The 27,869-nt window shown below is 34.3% G+C and overlaps 1 protein-coding gene across 8 annotated transcripts in view; it reads right to left on the bottom strand.

Moving 5' to 3' along the window:
• CFAP47 (cilia and flagella associated protein 47) overlaps positions 1 to 27,869 on the bottom strand; it is a 280,469-nt gene that overhangs the window by 138,638 nt on the left and 113,962 nt on the right. For all 8 annotated transcript variants that reach the window (XR_002442056.1, XR_002442057.1, XM_021408018.1 and 5 more), the window contains 8 exons: positions 26,505 to 26,581; positions 24,197 to 24,342; positions 18,649 to 18,757; positions 16,102 to 16,328; positions 13,503 to 13,683; positions 4,247 to 4,443; positions 2,410 to 2,553; positions 1,075 to 1,248 (listed from right to left, as the gene is read on the bottom strand). Coding sequence is in view for 6 of the 8 variants with exons in the window: in XM_021408018.1 (XP_021263693.1) it covers positions 1,075 to 1,248; positions 2,410 to 2,553; positions 4,247 to 4,443; positions 13,503 to 13,683; positions 16,102 to 16,328; positions 18,649 to 18,757; positions 24,197 to 24,342; positions 26,505 to 26,581 (1,255 nt within the window). In the remaining 2 variants the exon portion in view is untranslated. The remainder of the gene's footprint in view (positions 1 to 1,074; positions 1,249 to 2,409; positions 2,554 to 4,246; positions 4,444 to 13,502; positions 13,684 to 16,101; positions 16,329 to 18,648; positions 18,758 to 24,196; positions 24,343 to 26,504; positions 26,582 to 27,869) is intronic.

The following is a 27,869-nucleotide window of genomic DNA, read 5'->3' as shown; positions in this document are numbered from 1 at the left end:
CACATCTAAAAGCTAAAATTCTTGAAAAGAAAAATGTCAAAGCTGGTGATGCACAAAAAATATATTTTCTACTTTGTATTGGGGGTTAAATAATGAGTCAAAAATAGAACCCAGAAACTCCATTTTATAATACGTAAATTTCATTTAATGTAAATTTAAGTTAATCAGTCTCATAATCTGAAAATTCTGAGTAACTAGATAATCTTTAAGGTCCCTTCCAAATCAAGCCACTCTGTGATTCTAATTTCTCCTATAAGTGTAAATTGGAGACAGAAGAAAGTTTAAAGACAGTGTCATGAATTCCCATCTGATCAATAGAACACTGCCACAGATATGTACATGATTTCTGTTTACAAAATAAGGCGAAGAACACTCTCTACTGAGAGAGTTCTTAACTAGAACAGTTGAAAATAAAAAGGATTATATTTAATGTATACAAAAAAGATCTTTTTGACCAGGGAAACTAATAAAAATGTATTTTCTATGTATTTATCCTTTATGTTCCTCCACTGATGTCACAAACAGCTCAGCATCTCCTATCCCATGTTCCCATGATCCATTATCCATCAACAATTCCAGTTATTTCTTTCTAATTTTCTTTCCCATCAGAAAATGCACAAAGTATTCCCAACTTCCTCCAGCATCCCTGAAACAACATCTTGGCAAAAGACACTAACTGCCCTAATTTGTTCCAGGAGCAGCAAGTACTGACTGGCCAGGCCAGCAGGCTATTAGGAAAAGATACATAGTAGGTGCATACTGCCCAGCTCTCCCATAGAAGGATAATAATTTTGTCAATTTCTGTAAAATTTCAATGTTTTATAAGACTTCAGGAACACTGTATTCTCAAACTCTTTGATTTCTAAACCAGTGAAATTGGCCACTGGTTTCAAACCAGTGGAGGAGGAATGACTAGTTAATGAACAGAGTGTTATTTCAGATGCATTTGGATACATACATGGATACATGAATTTTAATAGCATATCAGCAATGGCAATAACATTGACTATTGTTATACACACTTTATAGGCCAATGGATAGAAAAACAGTTGTCACACTATTGCAGAAGTTTACCTTGTACGTTAATCTGTTCTTGGTATAATTGGGCACCCATAATAGTTGTTCAGTAACTTGTCTCACTTGGCAATGTATCACAGTATGATTCTGTGCCAAAGGTTTCTTCCCTATTCCCTTAAGGTTAAAGATGCTTTCAGTGCCAGCTGTGGTATTTTGCAGAATAAGTCTTCCCTGTGATGATGAAAGAAGAATAAAAGTTTCAGCACTGTCGAAGTCTCATTTGGCAGCCAAATCAACTGCGTCAGTCTATAAATATCAAATCCAGGCAACAAAGCAAACTTAGAGAAAAGATGCCAGATGAGTTTCCTACCTCTTATGTAAATTATTCCGTTAAACAGAAGAAAATTAAAGAAACAAAGCCTTTGTTTTTAATTTTTCTAAATTATTAACTTTAACAAAATAAAGCCTTTGTAATCCCAGATTTTATAGTTCTTGGCCTGTTCCTGGAAAACAAATATAACACCCCCAAAAATACATTCTTATCTATTTCCATTCCTTGTATAAAATATCCTTCTTCTCAATCATATCATCTGTCCTTAGCTAAAATGTTCTTCATGATTGTTAGTCAAAGGACTCAGGGCTTTTGGCTTTTAATAGTTTTGTAATACTGGATTACTAAAATGCATTACATTTTGTAAGTAATTCATGCAGATGGGTTACTAATCTTTCACAGAAAAATTCATTTTTGTCTTTGGCAATCCACAAATTTAAATAGCATCCTGCAGACAAACTCTCAGCTATTGTACAGGTAAAAAAATATGTATACTGCTTCTTTTTATAAGTACCACAGTCTCTCCTCTTCAGTTTTAGCATTCAGAATAATAATTACTATGATGGCAAAAGCCACTTCTAAGTAGGAACTTAACTTATAACAAATTATTTTATGATACAACAGGGTACTATCAACAAATTTCACCTGTGATGCAATGAAAAATGCTAAATACTACTACTACATTCTTTATGTGATGAAATAAAATTTAAAATATGTATTTAAATTCAGATGAACATGATGTAAATTTTTATGGTCAGAACTCAGAATTTCTGTGGAATAACTAGTCAGTTCATTGAAACTGAGGGTTTGATAGAAGAGTAAATAAAGGAACAAACAATAAGCAGTGAAAGGGAAATCTATCATGTATAACCTTTAAGTTTGGTAAAGTTAGATCCTTTGGGTTTTTTTCCTTCAGCAAATTCCTGACTAATTCAAAAAACCTCTCAAGCAGATGCTTAATGCTAGCAGTTGATTAAATACTTTCGTAAGTTGAAGACTGACATAAATTTTATTTTAAAAAGCTTTCTTTTTAAATGCTTTTAAATTAATTTCCTTCTTACCATTGTTAAGCACTCAGCAATTGGCTTGAACATGAGAGGATACAGAGCTATTTCACCTAGACCCACATATATTGAAGGAGGGCCAGAAAAGCCCACTCCTTCCAAAACTGCTTCAAGTCTCCAGTCCTGGCTAGACATGTTTCTCTGAAATCAAAGTAAAGACGTAAATTAGATTATGCATTTAAAGTCCTTAATATGCATTTCAGCTTTTACTTGCAGTTATAATCAAATCAGAGCCCGGTTCTCCTTCTTTCCCAAACTACTGGAACAGAGCACCTTCTAAATCCCTTATTTAAGGAAAACAGAGTTACTAGCAGTACTATCAGTATCAATACTGTCAGCAAGTCTCATTAGATAAAAGTTCATTATATAGCTAATAGTCAATATGGAATTTATAAGTAACATTAAAAACATTTACATGTATCTTTAAGGTCCTGCTTAATGCCTGCCAAAATTCTGTTTCTTTTGCATCTGTGGAAAACACTAGCAAATCTCTTTGAAGTGTTGATGTGGTGTTCTGGCACATACGGCCTCATTTTGCCACTTACTGTACTACATGATCAACTTTGCTTTCTAATTAAGGACTGTCTCCCAAAGGAGTATTTACAGTCCTGTGTTCTCAGAAACTGGTCTTTCAAGAGAGTAATCTATTTTAAAGAATGGCTATGCTAAGTAGTATGAAAATCCATTTAAGAAAAATGTTTTGTCTTGCATACAGACATCACAGGACTGCTTGATTATTGTAGGAAGTGAGATATTTTGTAATAAATGTTTGTGGACTGCATAAGAATAGTTAAATTTAAATAATCCTATTCAGAAACTAAGCATCCAATCTGGAAAAACAGAGAAGAATGCTCTAATATACAAGAAGAGGAAGTAATTCTTTGACACAGAATGAAGGTAAACGCCAGAGGTAAGCAATGGATTTTGGAGAATAAAGACGACACCCATTCCAATTCTAACTTTCATCTTTGAAATTCTCTTAAACTAAGCTATCTCAGCCTTAGAAATAAAGAAATACCACCAAACATGTTCCTAAGAGCTAACTCCAGAGTGATCTTCAGAGATCTGCAAGATCATGTATCTAGGCTTGGATTAATATATAAGATCAAAGTTACTTAGTTGTTAACAGGTAAAATACACAGTAGTTGAGCACAAATGCCTGCTTGGAAATTTGAGATTCATACAGTGCCTTGGTTTTTCAAAATACTTCTATCACTGTGATTTCCAATTCCATAATAATAACAGTTGCAACATCTGTGGTAAAAAGCATGAAAGTAAAAAAGTACTTAATCTCAGGATCCTCATGGTGAAGATAAAATGTAAGTGAGAAAAAGGAGACAGAAGATTATTTTACTTCTCATGCTTTTTTCCCCCATGTCAAGAACAACTTTATCCTTTCAAAAAGCAGCCTAAACAGTTCTAAAACTAGCAGATCATCATTCTTCGAATACTCCTTGAACTCTGGCATTTGAAGACACTGCCCTGGGAGCCTGTTCCCAGGCTCATCCTCTGGTGAAGAAAATTTTCCTAACACCCAACCTGATCACCCCTTGATGCACCTTCAAAGTTTCCCTTGGTATCTTTACTCTAAGAACTGTCAGAAACTGTCATATTTTCCCTCTCTATTATGTCTCTATATTATTATGCTCTATATTCATGCACTCTATAATTACGCTGTTATGTCCAATGTGTACTTTGATTAATAATACTCGAAGTCAGTATTTACATACTTTTGTGGAATTTGCAATACTGAGTTTTAACTGTATTGATCAAGAGTTCAGTTTTTTTAAACTCCTGAATCTTAATTTAACTTGTAACAGCAAAGTGAACTTACTATTGGAATATTCTGAATTACTGCCTGGTAAGCTGGAGTTACAAATTCAATCTCTGCTTCAACATCATCTCTATTCACTACACATTTAATTGCATAGACACGAAAATCCTGTGAGGACTTCAGGAGAATCTGACAGTGGTAGCAACCAGCACCCCGAGGAACAAATGTTATAGGAAGCTCAACTGCATCAGTTCTACCTAAAAACAAACAAACAAAACAATACAGTGTAAGGTTGCAAAACACTGATTTTACATGCAGGATCTGGAAAGAGTTCCAGTAAATGATAGGAGATCCCCCTAGCAGTACAGACAATAATTTGAAATAAACAATGGAATTTTAGGAATATTATCATGTAAGCATACTCAAAATTTTCATTTTCCTAAAATAAAGGTATATTTAAACATTCAGACACCATTTTCTATTTTCTTTAGCAGTGTACAGAGAGAATTTTTTTTAAAGATCTATTAAACCTAACAGATTTAGTAGAAAAGTTTATTGCATAAGAACTTTTGTAGATTTCAAAAAAGTACACTAGATACTACTGAATACTTTAGTCAACAATTACCATGAGAGATATCAGAGAGAACAGACTTTATTTGGTAGCCTCAACAATAATGGGAATCCTCCGAATTCTAGTAAGTCTTACGAGAGCTTCCCATTAAGCAATTCTTATGCTCAATTTTTGATTGAAAATCTGGGTTTCCAAAATGACAGAAGTGTCCAAGTTAGTACAGAATCATAAAAATTCCATTTGCGTGTAAGAAAAACTCACTGTAGTAATGTCTAGAGTAAGGAAAAAGCTATAGAAATGCTGTCTGCATTTGAACATAGTCAGATCTAAAATGTAATCTGCACTGATTTCTTCCTCTGCTCTTGCTTACAGAAAGAATCAGAGCCATTCACATTATCTCACTATCTTCACTAGCCCTTGTAGAACACTACACAGTGGAGAAGGGAAGGCATGTGACAAACATCAGTGACTGGCGACAGAAATAGTTTCCCCATTCAACCTTCCCAAGAGACTCTAAGGCACCTCAAAAAAAATTGAAACTGCAGTTGTAACAACTTCACTGTTCTATATTTAACAAAGATCATTTATTTTCAGCATCTTCCAAGATAGGAAACCAATGCCAAAAGCCTTAGTTGGAGTAGATAATGGGGAAGGTCCAAGACAATGTAATGACACAATAGAACCTCACAGATAAAACTCTAGAAACAATTCATTTCTCCCTGAGGGAGAACACCTGGCAAATTCTTGTGGTTTCCCTTCTTCCTTTATTATGGCTTATTTTCTGATGTTATGGAAGATGACTGTACATGATCTTCAATGACAACTACTGAATTTTGAAAGTGCAATCAATCTTCATTTGCAATGCTGCTCATTCTCTTTCATGAAGAGAATGAGATCTTCCAATGAAATGACCTGAGTTTGCCAGTTATGCAGGGAACACAATTGTCCATTCTTCAGTTCATGAAGAATTTTCTTCTTCTACAAGAATTATTTTAGGATGTTGAAACAAAATGCGTACTTCAAATTTTAAGTTCCCCTTTAAAATACTCACATTTCAAGATAAAACAGATTGAAAACATATTTAAAAAAAAGTAACACAGTGTACTGGGAAGCTCCAGAATACTTCTTTGTTAATTTCTTTGTGCACTAAATGGAAATTTTTATTACTAATGATCAGAGGTCTCTTTAAGTGAATTGAATTAATCTTTGTCTTTCCTTGAAGTTTCAATCAGTAACATCTCCTATAGGAAAATTAAAAAACAATCATTCTGTTCCACATTTATAATATTTAGTTTGGCATTACTTTTATCAAAATATTTGTTATATTTTGCTACAGTCATGGCGCCTTTATTTTTAGTCTGAGCTCCAGTCTTAGGTTCTCTTAGTTCAGCTGGTGAAGCAGAGCATTCTTCCCATAGCTGTCTTTTGTCTGAAGAAATGCTTTGGGTAGAGAAGGAACAACAGTTTGAACATTCTTGTGCTGAGAAGGGCAGGGAAGTTTTATCATTCATATATTGGTCAAATGAGCTACATGCAATGGACTTTTAAAAGCAGGAAATAAAACACTTCATGAGAAGTTTATTTTTATAGACTTGTGCTAGACAAATGCCTACGGGAAACATTTATTTCTGATTCTGAATCTGAATTGAATTTGGATGTGAACCAGCTGTCAAAACAGGGGCACTTAAAAAAGTAGAACTTTTGGTGTATAACATCACCACACATTCTCGAAAAGCTAATTTACAGCACACAGGTGTTGGTCATGTTCTCTGGCAACTGCCTGGCATCTTGTGCCGTTTACCTGGCACAAAAGACATTCTGACACCATCTGGAAACAATAAAGCCGGTGTCTTCTGGTTACAGCTCATTTTAGGTATGCCTGGCCCAAATTCAAAGTTAATGTCCTGTGTCAGCCAAAGAACTGTAACTTTCGAAGAAAAACAAGGACACTTCTTGTTGACATTAAGGAAAAACACATGCTACAATTTAGTAAATACCGTGCTTTGTGGATTTATTGCTATTAAATCCTATTACAAATTGTGGGAGGAGGGAAAGAAAAAGAAGAGAAATACTATTCATTCATATCACAATCAGTTGGAATAATTTCTGAAGGTAGGAAATTGCATGCCTTCATCAGTTAGTCAACTACATGTACACCTTATTAGCTTTCATTCAGCAGTATCTGTTCTAAAAGTAAAAGCTCAATTTCACAATGAACTTAACTCAGCCTCTGACACTGCATGTCACAAGGAATTGGCTGCATTAACCTGAAGACTCAATTTGCAAGTATTGACTCTAGTAAGGTTAAATAACCAATCATATTGAAGAGACTACACTCTTTTAACTTCTGTTTATATATCAGGTCATCTGCTTAGAACATTAGTCTACCCAGTAGTCTTGAAAAAGCAATCACTCTTACATATATTTTAATGAATGCTAACATGCTCTGAAATTTTTGCTATCATTGTGTGTACTCATTTGCTGATATTTTCTCAGCTTTATCTAAACACAAGAGAAGAATATCTAAGAAGCCCACTAACTGATTATTGATTCTTTTTCCCACATAAATGCAGTATATCCTTACAAATTTAAGCAAACAGTTAAATACATATGATCAATCAGAAAATCAAGATGATGCTGGAGAAATAAAACAGGTTTTTTCTTAATTGATTTAAAAATGAAAAATTTCCCTGCTATTTGCAAAATCTTATCACAAATACTCAGCAGTCATGCTCATGTATCAAATTCAGAAATTAGTGAGTGACACCACAAGAAGGTAGAACAAAGCTTCTTGGGTTGGGTTTTGGGTTTGTTTGCTTGCTTGCTTTTTAATAAACATTGCTCGTCAGTATCTGTAAAGAATACTTGTGAAAGGTACAGAAAAAAGCAGGCTGCACAGTAAACTATGCCAATGGGCAACTGGAATCCATCCAAATAAAAACTTTCCTTAATATAACTTAAGAAAGATAGTAAAGCTAATGTGCTTTCTTAAGTCACCTAATGCACAGTCCCTCCTGAAAAGGATCAGACAAATTATAAAGTATTAAATTCAGAAAAATTGGGTAGAATAAAAGATTTAAGTCTCTGAATATAACATCACAACAGGAACAGAGCCAAGATCTGTCAAAAATATATGCCTAAAATTTGCATATGCAAAAATTTTAAAAACGATTCCTCATGACTGGAAGATGGAAGTACCTGAGACAAGATCTTTAAAAGGTAAGCAACAGAAGGGAAGAGAAGGAGATTAAGCAAATTTTGTACAATCAATGAAGATTGCTCAGAACTAGTAAAAAGTGCACTGAATGCATAAGTAAGTAGTACAGATGGAGAATCAAAGACCAAGTTTTTGTACCATTTACCAAAAAATAAGAAGTTAATGCAAAATTAGTAATGAAGGCTTAATGCTCATAAAATATAGCGAGTGCCAGTTAGAGATTTCTGTAGTACATGTTAATACAGATTCCTTTCTTTTTGCTTTGCAATCTAGAATTCTTTAAATAAAATACTTGGTTCCTTTTTTAAAACTCTGTAAGACCTCGGAGCAGGAAATCTCAAAACAAATTATAACAAATATCAAGATTATAAGTGTAAATATGCATTATAAAGAGCATTTCAGTGACTCTGGCAAATAAAATAAAATGAATCACATGAAAAGCTATAAAACATGCATCTTTGTAACATGCAGGAAAAAAAATCTAATTTTTAAATCATTTTACCCTAAAGGTACACAATATGTGAAGGAGGATGGATGCTTATCAAGGTACAATTCTGAGTCTTAAAAACCATCTCTTTATTCAAAGTCTCTTGTGTTTTCTCCTTCAGAAAATGAACAAGGATCGCAACTGGTACAGAGCAATATTCCTTCCAATCACAGAAAGGGACAAATCCAAATATGCATATAATTAAAATGAAAAGAGTCCAAGGCCTTCTCTGAGGTCTAGTGATGACGAGAAATGGGCACAGAACATGAAATGTATTACTGGCTTTAGAAAACAACTACTTTCTATGTCTTACAAAAGTTACAGTGACTGCAAAGACAAAGATAAGCCCTGACATCGACAGTCGTGTAAGCATTTGTTAGAGTTCAGTGGTAAAAAGCTAAATCACATATCAGCATCCTCAGCCCTAAAGGCTTCATTTGTCAAGTGAGGGTGAAGTCTTCTCTTTCTATCCACAAATTATTCTCCCACACAGATTATAGGTTCCAGTGAATCTTCTGGAGGACAATACCAAATTCTGAACATGGAACAAGGTAGAGGATACTCTGATATATTTTCTGAGGACTAACAGCTTTCACCACAGCATTAAGCTTATTCACACATCAGCATAAGAAAAGGGATTTCCATACATTTTTCACAATACAATAAAAAAGCTAGCAAATACAACTGTTCTCCACTGAATTCACTGCTGCAGGTATTAAACAAAAAAGAAAATCATCCAGTCTAATATTTTATACTATCTCTCTTCTGCAAGCCCAAAGTAACTTTCTACAAATACATATATATATATTCATATATATATGAATAAATGTGTAAATACAGCTGCTGTGAAAATTATAAAAGACCTTATTTCACCATTTGTCAAAACTACAACTTGAAACAGAACAATATTTTAAATCAATTCTTTGTATAGAGGAAGAGTATGAAATGAAATGTTACCCTTTACACTTTTAATCCCATTTGTGGCTCACTATCCTGTATGATTAAGACCACCAAATGTAATTACATTTTTATTACTGTGCTGCCAGTTAAATCATAGAACTGAACTCGGAAGGTCTTAACATGCTAGGGAGTTAGAATGAAGTCTCAGAATATAAACAGTAGAATGAAGATATAACAAAATTCATGTTTTGGACAGTAACAAAGTAATTATGCTTAAAAAGATTAAGACTTTATGCTTTCAAAAAAAAAACTAAGATACTGGAAAATTTATATAGCATGTGGACCACAGAACACTGGGATGAGACAAGAGAATTACTGATAACACTTTATAGAAGACTAGATTTAAAGCCTCAGGAAATAGCCTTAGGTAAAGAAAAAGAAGTTTCCTCTGATTAAAACCAATGCTGAGAAAGTATGAGACATTTAAAAGCTATGGAAAGCAGGAGATAAGGTTGACCACAGGTCATGAAAAGTGTTAGTGCAAATTTTAAAATAATATACATCTTAAGAATATAAAGTGTTTAGGAAATATTACTAACACAAAAAAATCCATATTACAGATGATACAGTGTAGCTATTTTTTTACTTCGCTATCCAGTATGACTCATAAAACAAACAAACAAAAGGAAATCTTTGAAAAATATGTTTCATATTAAACAATCAGAATTAAGCATTTTTTAAAGTTTTTTAAGTTTTAAAACTTAATTTTTAGTTGTTAGTTGCTCTGCACTTTACTTATTGCTGAGTAGGGCAATGAGAACATAACACTTCTAATTACAATCACAGAATCATAGAACAGCAGGGGTAGGAAGAGACCTCAAGAGACAATCAAGTTCAATCCCCCTGCTAAAGCAAGTACCCTACAATAGGTCACAAAGGTAGGCATTCAGATTGCTCTTGAATATCTCCATAGAAGAAGACTCCACAACCTCTCTGGGCAACCTGTTCCAGTGCTCCATCACCCTTACCATAATGAAGTTCTTCCACATGTTTGTACCAAACTTCCTATGATCAAGTTTTAGGCCATTGCTCCTTATCCTATCACTAAACACCACTGAGAAGAGCCTGGCCTCATCCATTTGCCTTCCATCTTCCTTTAAGGCCCTAAGATGTAACAAAATTATGTTATATATAATGAAGTGATCAAAAGTAACGTATTTATCTTGTACATTCTGTGTACTGCTTATAATTACTGGTAGAAATGGAATTTGCATCCTGTTATGTTAGAAGTTATGTAAATGATAATGATTAATAATTATAATAATACTGAATAATTAATATTATTATAAAAATAAAGATCCCTATCCCAAAGGCCTAGCACATGAAAAAAATAATTTCCCCATTCCAACATAAATGTCAGACATGAAACATGCAAACATCTACTCATAATACAACTATATCTTGCTATTTCCACATTTAGATCTTGCCCATTCTCTATTGAATAGACAACAAAAAAGGAGGTATGGCAAAAACTAGGCAATGGGTAAATGAAACAACTTGGTTACATAAAAATCTGTTCTATAACAAAGGAATTGTGTGCAGTATGACAGCGGCTTAATTAAACCTGCTGGTTATGCTGCTGAAAAACTTATCACAACCCTTTCTTAATTTTCTCTGACTTTATTAAAGTTGAAGCTTTCTTAGAAAGAAAGGGAAACACAGCAGAAAAGACAAGTGTGATAAGAACTAAATATAACAGCTGGTATACCTTATTATTATAGCTACCTAATAATGAGTGACACTTTTACTGTACAGTTTACTTTAGAAAGACTTATGGCCCTTTTGTTCTGTACTAACTGCTATCTCTGCATTCTTAGCATCAGCCATCACACAATTTCTCATATAACTTCAAGGTCACATCTTCCTTTTATCACCAGCAAAAAGGGAATTACTCCCTGTTTAATAAGAGGTTATGGCACGGGATGGGAAAATGGAAAACAAAGAGATAGAGCCCCTTGTTTCTTGTTTTTGTTTTGTTCTGGAAACACAGAAATAGAGACAAGAAAAGACAGTCAAAGCATTTTTGCACATGCTACATCCAAGGAAACCAGCAAATTATCTGTTTGGTGAAGCATGGAGGTGTTTCAGGATGCTACATCTCTGTTGCTTGAAATCTGGAGCCATTATTTGAATTCCACTTGACATTTTAGCCTTTTCATTTCATTCTCTAGTAACATACAATGCTAATAAAAAAAACAATTCAAGATTAAATATGCCTCACACAAGTTTCTACACACTCAAATTCATTATCCTTTAACATAAGCAGCATAAAATGTTTACTGTCAATTACTTTTAACCAGAGCAGTATATAAGGACTAAATTTCTTCCTAGGCTACTTCTTATGATCTGAAGTTACCAAAGCCTTTTAGAATCACACTAAAATACAGTAGTAAATAATCACTGTGGCATGTGGTCTACTTACAAACCAAAATTTTTACTTTGCAACGAATTATAAGGTACATTCTGTGTATCTTCAAGAGGTGCTTTAGGAGGATGCTTCTCAAGTATTAATTCAACAACTGCAAAGGTTTCCTAAAAACCTCTGTATGAAATGCAGATAGGCTGAGCATTAGACTGTGTCCTCAGGCAATCTGCTAAATTTTTTCGAGATAACCTCCTTCCACATACACTAAATACAGACCATTTGTCTCATGTAATATTGATATACAACAGGGGCTATGCTTTAACTGCTTCAGAAGCACGCAGAATTCAAAGTGACTGCTGGGTTACTCCTGTCCTAAGCATTCTTTTCTAGCCCAGGAATATTCTTGTGGTTTATCTTTTTACAGTTCTTTCCAAATTTCCATAAACTTCTGACAGAAACCAGAAGATCCACTTCTGAACTAGCTCTTCTCTCAATACCGTGTACTGAGGCAAGACCATCTTCCCACTTCTCGCTGCAGACACTTCTAATTTATATTTAGATCACATTCATCATTTTAATATTAGGAAAGGACTCACAATGAAATAATAAACTGTGTCAATCCTTTTCAATAGCAAATGCTTTCCAAAACCAGTCTCTAATCTGGTTTAGCATGCACTGTTCCCAGTGCATAGACTTTATAATCTAAATGGAACAACTTCTGACCTACCAGAAATTCTTTATTTTTCCCCTAGGAAAAAAAAAGCACATGGGATACAACGAGTACAAAAACATAGGTCATGAAAGTATATAACCAGGTCCACCAATCAGTGAGAACTACAGGAACTTACAGTGGAGTTTACTGATCAAGACTTACAAAAAGTGACCAAAAGAATCTATGCATTATTCACATTAGTGGACTGACTATATTTCAAGCTTTTAATAAACGTACTGAGGAAATTACCACTTAATTTTAACTAGCAAAGCCAAAAATTATTTTTCTATGCTGTTACCAGATAGCTGTGGTACAATTAATTAACTGTGATATAAACATGCGTAGATCAGGTAAATGGAAACAAATATTGTTCTAGTTCTTTTATGAAATGCAACCTAGAATGCTTTTAAAGCTCACATAAGCCGTTTAAAAAACTAGCAAAAGAGAGATCAAAATGTAAGCCAAGCAAAAACATTTAAGATTTCAGTGTAAAACACAAAATACAATAACAGTCCAAGTTTATGAAAAATAACCAAAGCTGACAAGACCGCTGTGAAGATTGACCCATAACTTTTCATTGATGAAGAACAGGGAGCAAAGAGTATACAATTACTTGATACTTACCTCTGGCTGACTGAGGAGAGACATAAGAAAAAAAGGTAGTAAAAGTGGCAAAATTTGGGCACATATCAGCCCTCCATCAGAAGACAGAGTGAGAAACTAGCACAAATTCAGAATCTGACAGATAAACAGTCCAAATTATTTTCTTTTTTAGATCAAACCAGCTGTGGTTGTGTGCCTTTGATAAAATCAATGGCATGTGGAAAGCGCTGTTTTGAGGTAATAAGATAGAACTTGGATACTGATGAAAAAGACAAGACTGAGGACTTTAGTAGAAGTTGAATGGAGACAAGGACCATTTTCTGAATATGTTTAAGAAATCTTAAGAAAACAGATTTTCTGGGAGAATAAATAAAATCCATCACATTTAAGAACATTCTTACCTATTTTCTCAGGTGAAACCACTTTTTCTGAAGGAACTTTCAAATTAACTCTGCTAGATGCCAACACTGGAATAGAGAGCTTCTCAGGAACCACAAAGAACTCTTGCATGCTCACTTCTACACTATAATCTATGTACTTCAACTCAGGGGGGAGTTCACGTGGTTTTAAGAGTTCATATCTCTAGAAGTAAAGAAATAATGTATACATATGAAAATCATAATAATTTCAGGTTAAGAAATAAAAAGAGAGACATGCTTAAAGGTGTAATTCTGTAATTGAATTGGTAATTAGGCCAGTTATATAGAAATGGTTGAGAGATGCATCTAAATAAAAACTGTCTTATAGGTTTTTTAAACATTGTGTATCTGAAACATTAATTTTAAAAATAATAAATGTCAAGATTTACAGCTAAACCACCTCCTGCTCAGAAACCACTCTGCAATCCTTGAAATACTCAAATGTTGACACTCATTATATCTGAGGAATCAAAGCATGTAAAACTAACTTTATGGACAAATAATCTCCTCCTGTTGGTAACAGGCATTTATTTGCAATGATCAAGAAAAATTGTAAGTTCAACAAAGGTAGTAATTCCAGTAACTCTAATAATCAAAGACAACCAAAATAGATTTCTTTTTCTTCCAATAAGGAAAAGAAGGTGACTTAAGTAAACATGAGTAAAATTTATGATTTAATAAAAATTGAAAACATGCTATTAGTTACTTATTCAGCAACTTTACTGGTACAAATGGACCAACAAGTAGTAGAAATATAAGAGCAATTTTTATTCTCTCCATCTATAACATAAAAAAAACTATACCTGTTGGAAGTGAGTATAAAGGTGTAAAGGAAACAAAAAAGAGAGTACTAGATATCCAGAAATTCTAGATTTATCTCCAACCTACCATACATCTTCCAAAGGATTTAATGAACCTAAACAATTCAACAAGTCCTGGGACCTTTGGACAGGGTATTTTTCAGTCAGGAATTGGGGAGGGGCTATTTAGACAACAAATATAGAAGTATACTTCAGCTCCAAATTAAGTGGCAGAGTACAATTTCCCTTCAAAACCAAAAAGTTTCTTCTGTAAGTTTCACCAGAATTTCTATACTGTCACTTTTATACAGACAGTAAGTAATAATTTATGACAAAAGAACAAATGTGAACACTTTTCAGAAATTTATCTGCATAGTGAATTTCTATACTGATAAATAATTTTGAATGAAGTCTTATCTACAGCAGCGTATAGCAGAACTACTTCATTTAATTTCTCATGAACAATTAAAATACTTTCTGTAAATGGAGAACATACTTCTTTTAGCACATTATTTTCAGTTCTTGCATGATCATTTATTCAGTGTTAGTATCCATCATTATACATTTCATAACTAATAGTCCTCCATTGTTCTACAATCTAATTAATTTTAGAACTCACATTAGATCTTAGCTTACTCAGTGGTAAAAAGAATATTCCTTTTATGTACTGTTTTGAATAAATTCACAGCTTCACAGCAGTCAGAACTTTTGTTAAATATTTGCTAAGTGACTGTGATATTAAAGGACTTCAATTAAAAGAAGTTTATAAGCAGTGGACTAAGTATAATCCAAAATAACAATATTTGAGTCCAGATTACATGTCCCGTGACAAACAAATAACAAATCTACTTTGTATTTTCCTCATTTAATTTGCTATGTACTACTTTCTAAATTTATCTGTAAGCAAAACACATACATTAAGCAATATCAAGACATTAGGGAAAATTTTCTTCCCCTAGTATTGGTAATCATGCAGCATGGTGAACCCTATTCAAGGAGATGTCCAATTGGAAAACTGGAATAATATACAGCTTCTCAGCAATTTGCCACATGGGAAATTAAACCATAAAACCCAGAGTTTTGTCAAAATGCATATAAATTTATATTTTAATTCTATGTAAGAGAAAAGCTTGGTTTGGCATTATTGCATTTATTCACAAACAGTAATTGAAGGTTTACTGGACTATCAAGGGAGAATTTTTTTTCCTTCAAGATGCTGATTTCTTGGGAAAATATCCCTAGCTAGGAATTATGTAGAGATAGGGAGCTATAGTTTAAGGAAGATTTGCAGCTTTCCAAAATTACTGTGTATTGATTGCAAAAAGAGAAAAAGTCTTTCCTGTTCCTCAATTTGTTCTTCATATAAACAAGTCTGTTTGTATAAAAAATAAATATAAAAAATACTGTTTGAGAATTTTCATTTCTTAAGAAAATGAGCATAAGAAAGAATGCTAATACAAATAATTACATAGAACATGAAAGCTTTTTTAATCTATACATATTTTTCAGAAGATAACTGAAATAAAAATATCAATGTTCTGTTTAACTGCAGCAAAGATTTTGAAAAAAAGAAGCACTTCTTAGTAGCGTGAGTGAGAAAGTAGCTTCTGCAACATCTGAGGGCAACAAGGATTAGTAACTGTCAGATAACAGAACATGTAAAAAAACCTAACTCCATTACACTGTTTCCTGAAACTTTAAAATTCATTCATTTTAGAAATTCATTCCTAAAAACAAGAACAACTAATTAATTCCAGGATCAGATTTCTGATTTTTCTCACCTGTATTCTGGACAGCCCTAGCAATGCAGCTGCAGCTCGGACACTGCTGCTATCCAGAGTTCCTGTGATCTTTCTTCTTTCATATTCAATAGTTGACATCTGCTGTTGAGCAACAATAGCCAGAGCCCTTTCTCTTGATTCATTGATCAGTGGAATCCTGAGTTTTTCTTCAAGAGTCTGTCCAAGACTACATTTCAAATATAAAACTGGCTCTACTGCACTTGGACCTATTTCAATAAAAACACATGCCAAAGAAAAGAAAAAAAAATTCCCAACTGGTATTGTAACTGTACTAGAGTACTTAGAATCCTTAATCTGCAAAGAAAAGCCTGAATACATAATTCCTTTGATATTCACTTATACGCTACTTATCTACTTATTTCCATTATAATTTCTTTGTTATCATACTAGGGAAATAAAAATTGGAAATACAAATGGAAAATTCAGAAATCCTACACTAGTTTACTACTATTGCAATAGTAGCAAAACTTAAAAGTCTTTCCACTACCTATAAGACATATCTACCCTTTTGTCCCTGTAGAAGACATTGCATCCCTCCAAAAAGGAACCACTAACAACATAATTCTAATTAGAGATGGCAACATTCAAAATTTTTCCAAATACATTGCTCTGAGATCCACAGTTCTCATCAAAGCTCTCTGAACTAAATACCAACAAATGTTTATTCATCCCTCACGCATGTACACTTAACTTAAATCAACTTAACATTTTCACATTCCCAAATTGAAATATAAGTGGTAAGAAACCATCTTGGAAAGAAAAGAAGCGTGTGATAGAACCTTTGTGCACACCATGGTACCAAACGATCTTAGAAAATGAATGTGGTATCTTATCAGGCAAGGTGTACAGAAAAGGATGGGAAACAGATTACATTTAAGAGAGAAATGTATTTCTGCTATTTCGTGCAAATGCTATAAATTAAAATCATCTTGCACTGTTCTGGTTAGCTTTAGATTCATAGCAGAGAAGTTTTTATAACTGAGGTATGTCTCTGTATTTACTTTTTTTTTGGTGAATGCTTGTTACAATGTGGAGCTGATCCACAAAATCAAATATTCTCAACAGCAGCTTTCTTTGAATCTCAGCCCAAAGTGGCTTGAAATGGCTGAGATATGAAGATCACAAGATATGAAGGTCCCATGGATGTGATCCTGAGCAGACTAATTCTAGGGTTAAAATCAAGGAAGAGCTTGTAGTAGCTAGGAACTTCCAGGTAAAGTCTAGAGCACATTACATGTTTTACATATCACTGCTATTCATAATAGAGATCTATTTCTGTGTCTCATCAATCTGTAGAACACTGGCTTTCCCACTGAAAACACAACAAAATCACAATTAAGAAAATACAGCTACTGAAAACCAAGACTGTAACATACTATGACTGTTCAGTTATTTTTACCTTTGATAACAGTTTTTATTTTGTGTTGACCCATAATGAGATGTACTCAACCTAATGAGTGTATGGCCATACAAAAACAAGTCTCTGCATAACTTGCACATAAGGGTGTGCAAGAGACCTTGATTTTTTTAGGGTTGAGTATGTTGTAGAAACTGTCAGTATATAATCACTACAATATTTTTATATCAAGCATAGAAAAGATACTAGTTTGAAGTAAGATAAAATTATAGATCGATTATACAATCCAGACTATTCCTTTCTCTTCTCATAAAAATAGTTAAAATGCTTGAATACATAATATTAGAGGTGCATCAAAAGCAGTGGCTTAGAAATTGTTTCAAGTTACCTAAATGCCTTATTTGACCTAGACATGTCATGTTTGATTTTTACCACATTAAAACTGTCCCGTCAGAGAACATCTTGAAAAAAAAAAGCCCCAAACATATTAAAATTTGCACACCCAAAATTACTCACACATCTAAGACTCAGTCATGGAGAAGTATGTCTGAATCACAATCAGTGAAACAGACTGTATATGCAATAATCATTTCCAGATCAGTTACTGTCAGAATCAACATTTCTTAACAAGCAACAGGAAGAACAGTTACATAACTTCCTAATGTGTATTGCATTCTTTAGTCTCTGAACATAAAGTATATGAATCTCAAATAACAGCCACACTCTTTCTGAAATAGGACTGGCAGCAATTCATCATTGGGTGAAGACAAAACTACTGGATTATCTGTAAAATCACGATACTGTATACAAAACATGTTATAAAACTAGAAAAATTCTAGTCAAAGATGACTTGCCCTGGTACATCTGACTATAACCTACATTCTGAAGTAGAAAAAAGAGAAATTATGAAAAAATATTGATATAAACTATATTGAAAACAACTTTACACATAAGTTGAATACGATAGCTAAAAACTAGCTAACTTCTGCACTGAAGAGAAGGTACTGGACAACGTTAAAGTAAATGTCTCGTAGTTACACTGCACTATAAACAACTGCTTATACCAGACGTATTTAACAAATTTTAGCAAAAATGGGTGGAAACTAAAGAATATTTGTGAAGTAGATTGATTTGCTCTATTTTTCTCTCCCACCATCCATGTACTTTACCTTCTAATGTACTGCTAACATGCAAAACATTTGGACTATACATGGGAAGCAGCTCTGAAGGCAAAGGTGTATCACCTGTTCCTTCTACAAGGTATACAAATTCTCCAATCTGAAACACAGAAACACATAATTCTTAAAGCAACTCACAAAGAACAAATGGCAAAAAACAATTTGCAATCCCAGAAGAACCGTTATTTCAGAACTACATTCAAATAAAAGCAAATTATTGTTTCAAACCCTGGTATGATAATCATGTTTCTTTAATTATTAAATCTGAAAAAAAAAAATTTCAAGAAGTTGAATCCTTTTCAAGTCCCCATATATTTTAACTGAATGACAATACTTTGAGCCATACAGACAATGACAAAATACATTCTAATTATGTGCTATAGCCATATATAATTAAACATATATACCAGTTGCCTTGATTGCTTTTCACTGTTAACAACTGTAATTTTGAGCCAGTAACACTTTTTTAGAAAGCAAACAAGAGTGGAAGTCAAAGCAGGCTAGCATCAGGTACAAATTATCCACTAAGAAGAAAATAAGTTAGCAAACCTTACTTATTTCATAAAAAAAAAATTAAAGCCTTATAGGAACTTGAAAGCCAACATAAACATGGTCTAGAAAAAAAAGAAAGATAGTAATTTGTCATAAAGTATAAATTAATGATCAGAGAAATAACACTTTGAATCATAGAAGAAATTTAAAAAAATAAAAGGTTCAATTAAAAGAGAAAGAAAGTATCATTAAAAAAAAATAAGAAAAGGACATCCCCAAACTAAAAAATGTCTAAATTAGGTACTTATATACCTACCAGGAAATTTAGTACATATAATATTATTGCTTTTTTAATTTCTGCATTTTTTAATTACTGCAAAATTTCTTGGATCACTTTACTGATAGATTGCAATGTAGGGGATCAAATGGTGCTGCAACAAAACATATAATTTGTCACAGAAGGTCATCTCTTGTATTTCCCACAAACAACATTCCATAAAATCCTGCCTTAAAAATGAATTTCTGTCATTTATTCTTCATTCCATATAAGAGGAAAACAATTCTTTATATCATTTAGTTCATCTGCCAAACTATACAATTTTTTCACTCTAATATTCGTCAATAACAGAAGATGAGTCTGTTTTTTATTTTATTCCAGGCTTCATCGAATATTTACACTAAGGCTTGCAACACTGCAGTTATGTTTCTGACCCAGCAGAAGGAAACCTATTCAATTCTGATGGCACTTTCTCTCCTTTTTTAGTTCAAGAGTTCAGAGAAATCTTCCTTGAGAGGGATTAAAGAATCCTACAGCAAAATTGGTTTCCCACATATAAACTAATAGCCACTCCTGGGAGCCAATTTAAAGAGAAATTATTCCCGTTTGATACAGCGTTTTGGCTCCATAAGGGCTACTTACAAACACACAGCACTTACAATTAATTTCATGAAGGTACTCGTTGCTAGGTTGCCATTCTACTACCAGTTACTTTTCTTGTCATTGTTGACATCAATGTGCTTATATGTATGAACAAACTTCCCAATTTCCCTCCTTGCTTTCAAGATATCTTGCTTTTTGATCGACATAAAATGCAAATCCTGTTTTCTGTTCATGATCTCAAGGAACATGGACCTGACAAAGAGCAAGGTCAGGACCCTGAACTTTGGGAGAGCAAACTTTAGGCTGCTTAAGGAATTGTTGGGCAAGATCTCTTGGGAAGCTGTCCTTAGAGACAAAGGAGCGTAATAAAGCTGGCTGCTCTTTAAGGATGCCTTTCTTGAGAGTACAAGAGCTCTCCGTCCCTCAGAACAAGAAAGCAGGCAGGGGAGGCAGGAAATCGGCATGGCTTGGCAAGGACCTGCAGGTCAAACTGTGGGAAAAGAAGGGATTTTACCAGCTGTGGAAACAAGGGCGTGTCACCTGGGGAGAATACAGGGATGCTGTCCAGACTTGCAGAGAGGGGTTAGGAAAGCCAAGGCACAGATGGAAGTAAACTTGGTGAGGGATGTTAAAAACTACAGGAAGGGATCCTACAGGTACATTGGCCATAAGAGGCAGGCCTAAGAGAGCATACCTCCTTTGGTACATGAGAAAGGAGAACTGGCTACAACAGCTATGGATAAGGCTGAGGTACTAAATGAGTTCTTTGCCTCAGTCTTCACTAGCACCTAGGATTCTGGTATTTCTCATGTCCCTGAAGCTTGTATCCCTGGACCTCTAGGTGGGAACTAGGGGAATAAATCCCCCACTACTGTAAGGGCAGAGCAAGTCTGAGACTGCCTCATGAGACTGAATGTATACAAGTCCATGGGGCCAGATGACATGCACCCCAAGGTCCTAAAGGAGCTGGCTGATGTGGTTGCTGAACCTCTCTCCATCATATTTGAAAAGTCATGGCTGCCAGGTGAACTCCCCAGGGACTGGAAAAAAGGAAACATCACTCTCATTTACAAGAAGGGGAGGAAAGAGGACCCAGGGAACTACAGTCCAGTAAGCCTCACCTCTGTGCCTGGGAAGATCATGGAATAGATCCTCCTAGAAGACATGTTAAGGCACTTGAGGGACGATCAGGTGATCCAAGAGAGCCAGCATGGCTTTACCAAGGGAAGATCATGCCTGACCAACAGTGTGCTCTTGCAGCTCGAAAGGCCAATGGTATCCTGGGCTCCATCAGAAGAGGGGTGGCCAGCAGGGAGAGGGAGGTGATTGTCCCTCTCTACTCTGCCCTCGTGAGGCCTCATCTGGAGTACTGCATCCAGCTTTGGGGTGCCCAGTACAGGAAAGATGTGGAGCTGTTGGAGAGGGTCCAGAGCAGGGCCACGAAGATGACCAGAGGGCTGATCATTGAAGCATTGTAACAGGTTACCCAGGGAAGCAGTTGAGTTGTCATCCCTAGAGGTATTTAAAAGATGTGTAGATGTGGTGCTTAGGCACAAGGATTAGCAGTAGACTTGGCAGTGCTAGTTTAACAGTTGGACTTGATCTCAGAGGTCTTTTCCAACCTAAATTATTCTATGATTCTATCATTAAATAACATTTTTCAGGCTCTATTCCTAATGTAGCGTGAGACTCAAATTTTCAGTCAGGGTATATACTTCTGTTTCTAATAAAGAAACAAAGTGAGAGAACACCAATAGCAGATTTTTAAAGGAGTATTATAAAATCATAGCACGTAGAAAATGATCCTTCTCAGACCTGCCCTCAGAAACTAGTAGGTTAGAGTACTTCCTATTTATAGACTACATCCAGATCACTACGCTGAATAAAAAATAACTGATCTAACCTTCATGGGTCTGTGTAATTTCTTTTGAATTAGTTAGAGCCTATATCACCCAAAGTGCTCTGTGACAGTTGACTTATATAAATTAACTATTGTATATAAAAGGCTACAAACTGAAACAAATGAAGCATCTCCTACCACAATCTATTAACCTTCTTCAAAATATCCCTAGCTTTTCACACCTTTCCCGTCCCCTAAAACATCTCTAACTAAAAGAAATTAATACCTTTTTAGTATCTTCCACCACAAACAAACCATTGCAATAATTCCAGTCATTCTTACTTCTCTTTTTTTCTCCCTGATTCCTATTATGTTGTTTGCTGGAATGACTAGAACTGCAGACAAAGTTCAAGATGTGAATTCTACAGCTCTTTGTATGGGTATATTGAGGGTTCCAATTTTGATAATTATTTCTTCCACTAAAAAAAATATCTTTTTGAATGATGCTAAGCACTGGATTGTTTTGTTTTTCACAGAACTATGAACAAAAATAGCTACCTTCTGACAGAGGGGCATTTATAGAACTTCTGTGGAGGTGATTCTATGGTCTCAATAAGTTAAGGCTGCAGTACACACTTACTGTCTGACTTGGCATTAACAAAACATTACTTATCTCTCTCAAGATAATTTGTTTTTTCAAGAAACTCAAGAATTTGTTCTGATTTTGACTGGGATAGAGGTAATTTTCTTTGTAGAGGCTTATATGATGTTTTGTTTTTTTTCATGAAAATAGTGGTAATAACACAGAGTTGTCTTAGCTGTTGCATAGTGGCACTTAAACAGAGCCAAGGACGTTTTAGCTTCTCATGCTGCCCTGCCAGTGAGCAGCCATGGGTGCAAAAGTTGCTGGGAGTCAACAGAACGAGGACAGCTGATCTAAGCTGGCCAAAGGGATATTCCATACCATATGGCATCATGCTGAACAGTAAAACTGGAGGGAAAGGAGAAGAGAGGATATTTGGAGTGATAGCACTGATCATCCCAAGAAACTGTTACCCATGATGAGCCCTGCTTTTTTGGGTTTGACAGGCTTACATCTGCCTGTTAGTGGGATGTAGTGGACAAACTCCTTATTTTGCTTTGCTTGCACAAGCAGCTTTTGCTTTCTCTCTTAAACTGCCTTTTATCTCAACCCATGAGTTTTTGCACTTTTCTGATTCTCTCCCTCATCCTACTGCAGAGGGGAGTGGTTCTTAGCTGCCTACCACAGTTAAACCACAACTGAACTGTATGATCTTTAAAGCTTTCAATCATATGGCTTTCTTTTTTAAAAAAAATTGCCAGTGGTTTTAGATATTGAATAGGGTCAGATAAACAGGCTTAGGCATCATTTCATTGGTCTTATTTTCCTTTAAAAAATATGGAAAAAATAAAAATGGCCAGGAGCTATAACCAAATTTATGGTTAAACAATAAAAAGAAACACCAAACATACAAATACTGAACACTAGCAGTAATTTCTTGCTCTACAGAAAGGAAAAGCATGGAAGCTAAGGACCTGCAGGAAAAAAATAATAATTCATGTAGTTTTGGATGTATTGTAACAAATCTCAAAAAAAAAAATAAAAAAAAGCAAACAGAATAGCAGATACATGTAATGGCACAGAGCAAACGCTGAAACACAGAGGTTATATTGTGGATGTAAGAAACAGAATGCAAGCCTTGAGATCAACACATAAAAGAAGATTAGACAAACAACAGAGTGTTGAAAAACATTGATAGCTGATGACAAAACTGAGGTTAAAGAGGTGAAAAGAGAGAAATAAGAAGGTTGTGGCCACTGAGACATGGGATTACAGGAACATCAAAAAAGCTGTATTGAAAATGTAAAGCTCTGAAAGTTGATCAAAAATAGGTTTTGGTAATTTGATTAAATCAATTTCATTTAAAAACAAAGCAAATCTCAGACTACATGAATCAAGAAAAACTGTAAAGAGCCAGTATTCATGTACAACATGTATAACAGGTTAATGTTTTTGTTTTGTGGGTATAAAAAAGCGGTGAATTTTGGTTTAAATTTCTTTGCTAAAACTTGTAGCCTTACACAATCTTCTGATCTTCTTAAACAACATTTGCCTGACAGAATTATAGAAATATTGTACTTCAACCAGAAAAAAAACCAAATAATACAGAAAGAGAAAACATGTTCATTTCCATAAGTCTGTACATAGATCACCTCAAACATCTGAAAGCTTTACAGAAGTGATTTTCCTAATTGACTAGAATATCACGTGAAAACCACTTAAAGAACTCAGCTTCCATTCTTACCATTTCATTAACCAGAATGACAGTGCAGTAACGTTTTTCCAGATAAAATGGAAGGAAGTGAATCTCTAAGTCTGCAGAACTTCTGCCGGCCAAGAACAGTTTTTCCACGGGACTGAAGAACTCATGCAGGAGGCTGGACTGGTCAGCTGTTTAAGAAGTTTTAACAGTTGCTCAGATATAACAGAATGAGACATAATATACTGCATCTGCCTAGGATACTGTAAACAGCATATAGCAACAGTTAACATTAAAGGTACTCCAAAGTTAACACTTGTGTAAATCTGCTACAATATTGCATGCTGTATTATTTTAACAGATTTTGCTAGCAGTATTGTTATTGCATGTACTGAAACAAAATCAGAGAAAACAGACTGTTCTCGCTATCAAAAAAAAAAAAAAAACTCTTTAAAGATTTACAGCCTATAACTACATAACTCCTCTTTAATACTCCCATTTAATACTATTCAAACGAACTGCCTTGCCCTCAGCAGCAGAAACATGTTGTTATAATATGAAATTCTCCAGAATGAATAATAACTAAGTTCTGTCAAGCTTGCTTTTTTTTTTGCACTGCATTCAAATAAGCATTCTGTTGACAAATTACATTCTTTCTAAGACATTAAGAATCTTACAGGTGAATCTGGAAGGTTCAGGCTACTCTCTCAGTGAGTGTTTTTCCCCTACTAACCAAATTTGGGTAATGTAGAAAGCTTTAGAGCTTGACTTTTGTTCAGCCTTGGCTGCCAAACACTGTAGAAGGGTCAACAGACTGAAAAGCAGAAGTACAGATAACTGAAATGAACACAGATCACAGAACTATAGAATGGTTGAGGCTGGAAGGGTCCCCTGCAACTTATTTGGTCCAACCCATCATGCTCAAGAAGGGCTACATAAGAAACCTACTCCAAACTCTGGTTAATTAAATACCAATGATTCACCATCTCCCTCCCAAACACCAAGATCTTCATTAAAGAAAACTGTAATCATCACCACCTCCAAACCCAAATACTACTTCTCTCCATAGTTCAAAGCATTTTCCAAACAAAAGGAATTTCCTAACATTCACATTTCAGCCAACAGCTAAGTTGCATATGAATCTGCAAAGAACAAAAAAAAAAAAAAAAAGGGGGGGGGGGGGGTTTTTTTCCCCTTCCAAAAAAAGGGGAAATTTTTTTTTTTTTTTTTTTTTTTACTGTTTAAGGCAATAGTTCCCAAACTTGTCTCCTGTTCAAGTGTTCCTCATCCAAAGTACTTCAATCTGTGGAACAGTGACTCTTGTGAGAACCCTCCCTCCTTACCTACTCCCTGGATTATGAAAAATTAAACAACTGCCAAAGAAGGCATATTTAGTAAATGATTCAGATTTAATAAAAGCAGCCTTTTATTGTGGCTGCTCCAAGAAAAAACAAAAATGCAAGCATGTATTTCCTGATGCCTGCTTTCCACTTAGGAGTACTCTTGCCCCTTAACAGCAATGTTTCCTCAGTTTAGTGTGTAAAAAATGTAGAAGACTCTTATTTAGGTTTCGTTTGCCGTGTTACAGAGAGAAGAACGAAAAATTATTCTCAAAGCAGAATTACACTTCTACAAGAAATGAAAGCATACATTTAGGTTCCTACAAACCTAAAACACCATAATAAATATCTCTGTAGCTCCAATCTGAAGCTAAGCTCACTTTGAAAGCTCTTCATAAATCACCACAATAGTTGTAAACCGTTTCATTGATTAAGGTAAATACATTTTATTTTAATGAATTTTTATGAATTTTGTATTAGTCGTTGATTACATCTCAGAATATAATATGAGAAATGAATATAAATGGAAGGGCTAGGTGATTCAAATTAGATTACAAATCTATTCTCCATATAGCTTCATGAAAACAAAACAATATTTTCCAAGAGGACAAAATTCATTTAGTAAGGTCAGATTTTGCTCAAGTGGACTTTTGACAGCTCTAGATTCATATGTTTTTACAGAACTGTTTTATTTCCTGTTTCATAGGAAATAAAAGCAAAATTTGTACTCTCTATGAGTATTTTCAGAGATATACCAGGTAAGCTGAAGAAGCTCCACAGCAAACTCCCATGCAGCCCATAAAAGAATGAAAAAAGCACTTTAAAATTTATTTTATGATAAAGTCACTAGGACTACAGTGCATCTTTAGAAATCAATTCAGTAAATTCAATAAATAATACATTCTGCTAAAAATAATAATTACCAAGCGTACTTTAGATGTCAGAATCTTACTCAGATGCTTTAATTGCTACTGTAGTAAGATAAGAAGTTATAGTGGTATAGAGATACTTACAGCAATTAAAGTTTCTGTCTTCATTTGGCTCTTCAGGCAGTGTACTGTTTTTACAGTCTAACACATTATTTTCAGAACTAGAAGGAAACAAAGGAAAGCAATAGACCAAAACTGGACATTATTATTCCTACTAACATACAGCTTTTTACCTTTTTATAGGCATAAATACTGGAAATTCAAACATTATCAATGAAAAAAAACTTTTTGGAACCAGCTATTTATCAATAATGTTTATACCATTTCTCTGACTTAAGTTGGGAGTCGTATTTATAATGGAAGTAGAACAAGATTCCTTCAGTTAACTTGTGTAATATTTCTGCAGTATTCATATAAACCAAACTCTATGTTAAAAAAAATTATTAGTCAAAAGCATTCCCGCCCAATAATACTTTTTAGTGAATTTGATCACAGTTTTTATCATTTCAATACCCTATGACAATAGATAATTATTCCCTGGTACACCCTGAGGTAACAAGGCCTTGCATTTCTCTGATGAACTCAGTTGATTTCATATCAGTTTTTCAGTGTTTCCCTTAAAAGCTATTCTAGAAATACATCTAAAAATCCTATTTATTTAATGTTACTTACCAGTAGGTTTAAAAAAAATATCTAATAAATTATTTTCAGAGCATTAAACAGCATGGTTTCATCCTACTATACTTTAACAGGAAAAAAATAGAAAAGCTAATCACTAAGTGCAATTTTCTGATATAAATATTTGAACTAAATACCTCAGCTCTCCAAGATGCACTACACTGTTTCAAAACATGTGCATTTTGGTATAGTCTCAAAGATACTTAAATGATCCCACTGCAGTTCCCAGACTGAATCAGTAGCACACAAACTATTTAAATCTATTAGAACTTATAAGCTCCCATTTTCTCCTAGACGAAATGGGGCGCAATTATTTAAGAAAAAAATGCAATAATGGCAGTTGAGCATTTGTGTTTTTCTGGGCAAAAAAGCAGAGAGCTATAAATCACTATCTTCTTGATTCAGTTAATTTAGTTCTCTTGCAAGGTTCTTTTCCACAAGGCTGTAGCCCTGAAGAAGGGGAATGAGAAAGCTTGGGAGCAGCCAAGCTTGTTTCTCCCAACCTCTTTTACACCAAGGCTACAGAAATGGTCTATATACAGTAATAGTGCAATTAATCACTCACATGTAACCTAATGTAATTAAAGATTTGTCTGAGAAAGGAATGAAGGATAAACTTTAACCTAAGCACTCTACTCTGTTTATGATGATACTGTTTTCCAAGTGTACTTGAAAAGAACAGATATGCTTGAAAAAAAGCTTACAACAAAATCTTTGCATATTCCCATCCCCCCAAATCAAATTGTGCTTCTTACTATCTTATTTTCTTGA

Source organism: Numida meleagris, chromosome 1 (assembly GCF_002078875.1).
Source record: "Numida meleagris isolate 19003 breed g44 Domestic line chromosome 1, NumMel1.0, whole genome shotgun sequence".
NCBI lineage: Eukaryota > Metazoa > Chordata > Aves > Galliformes > Numididae > Numida > Numida meleagris.
Note: the sequence above shows the minus strand (reverse complement) of the source record. Positions and strands in the feature narration are given on the sequence as shown.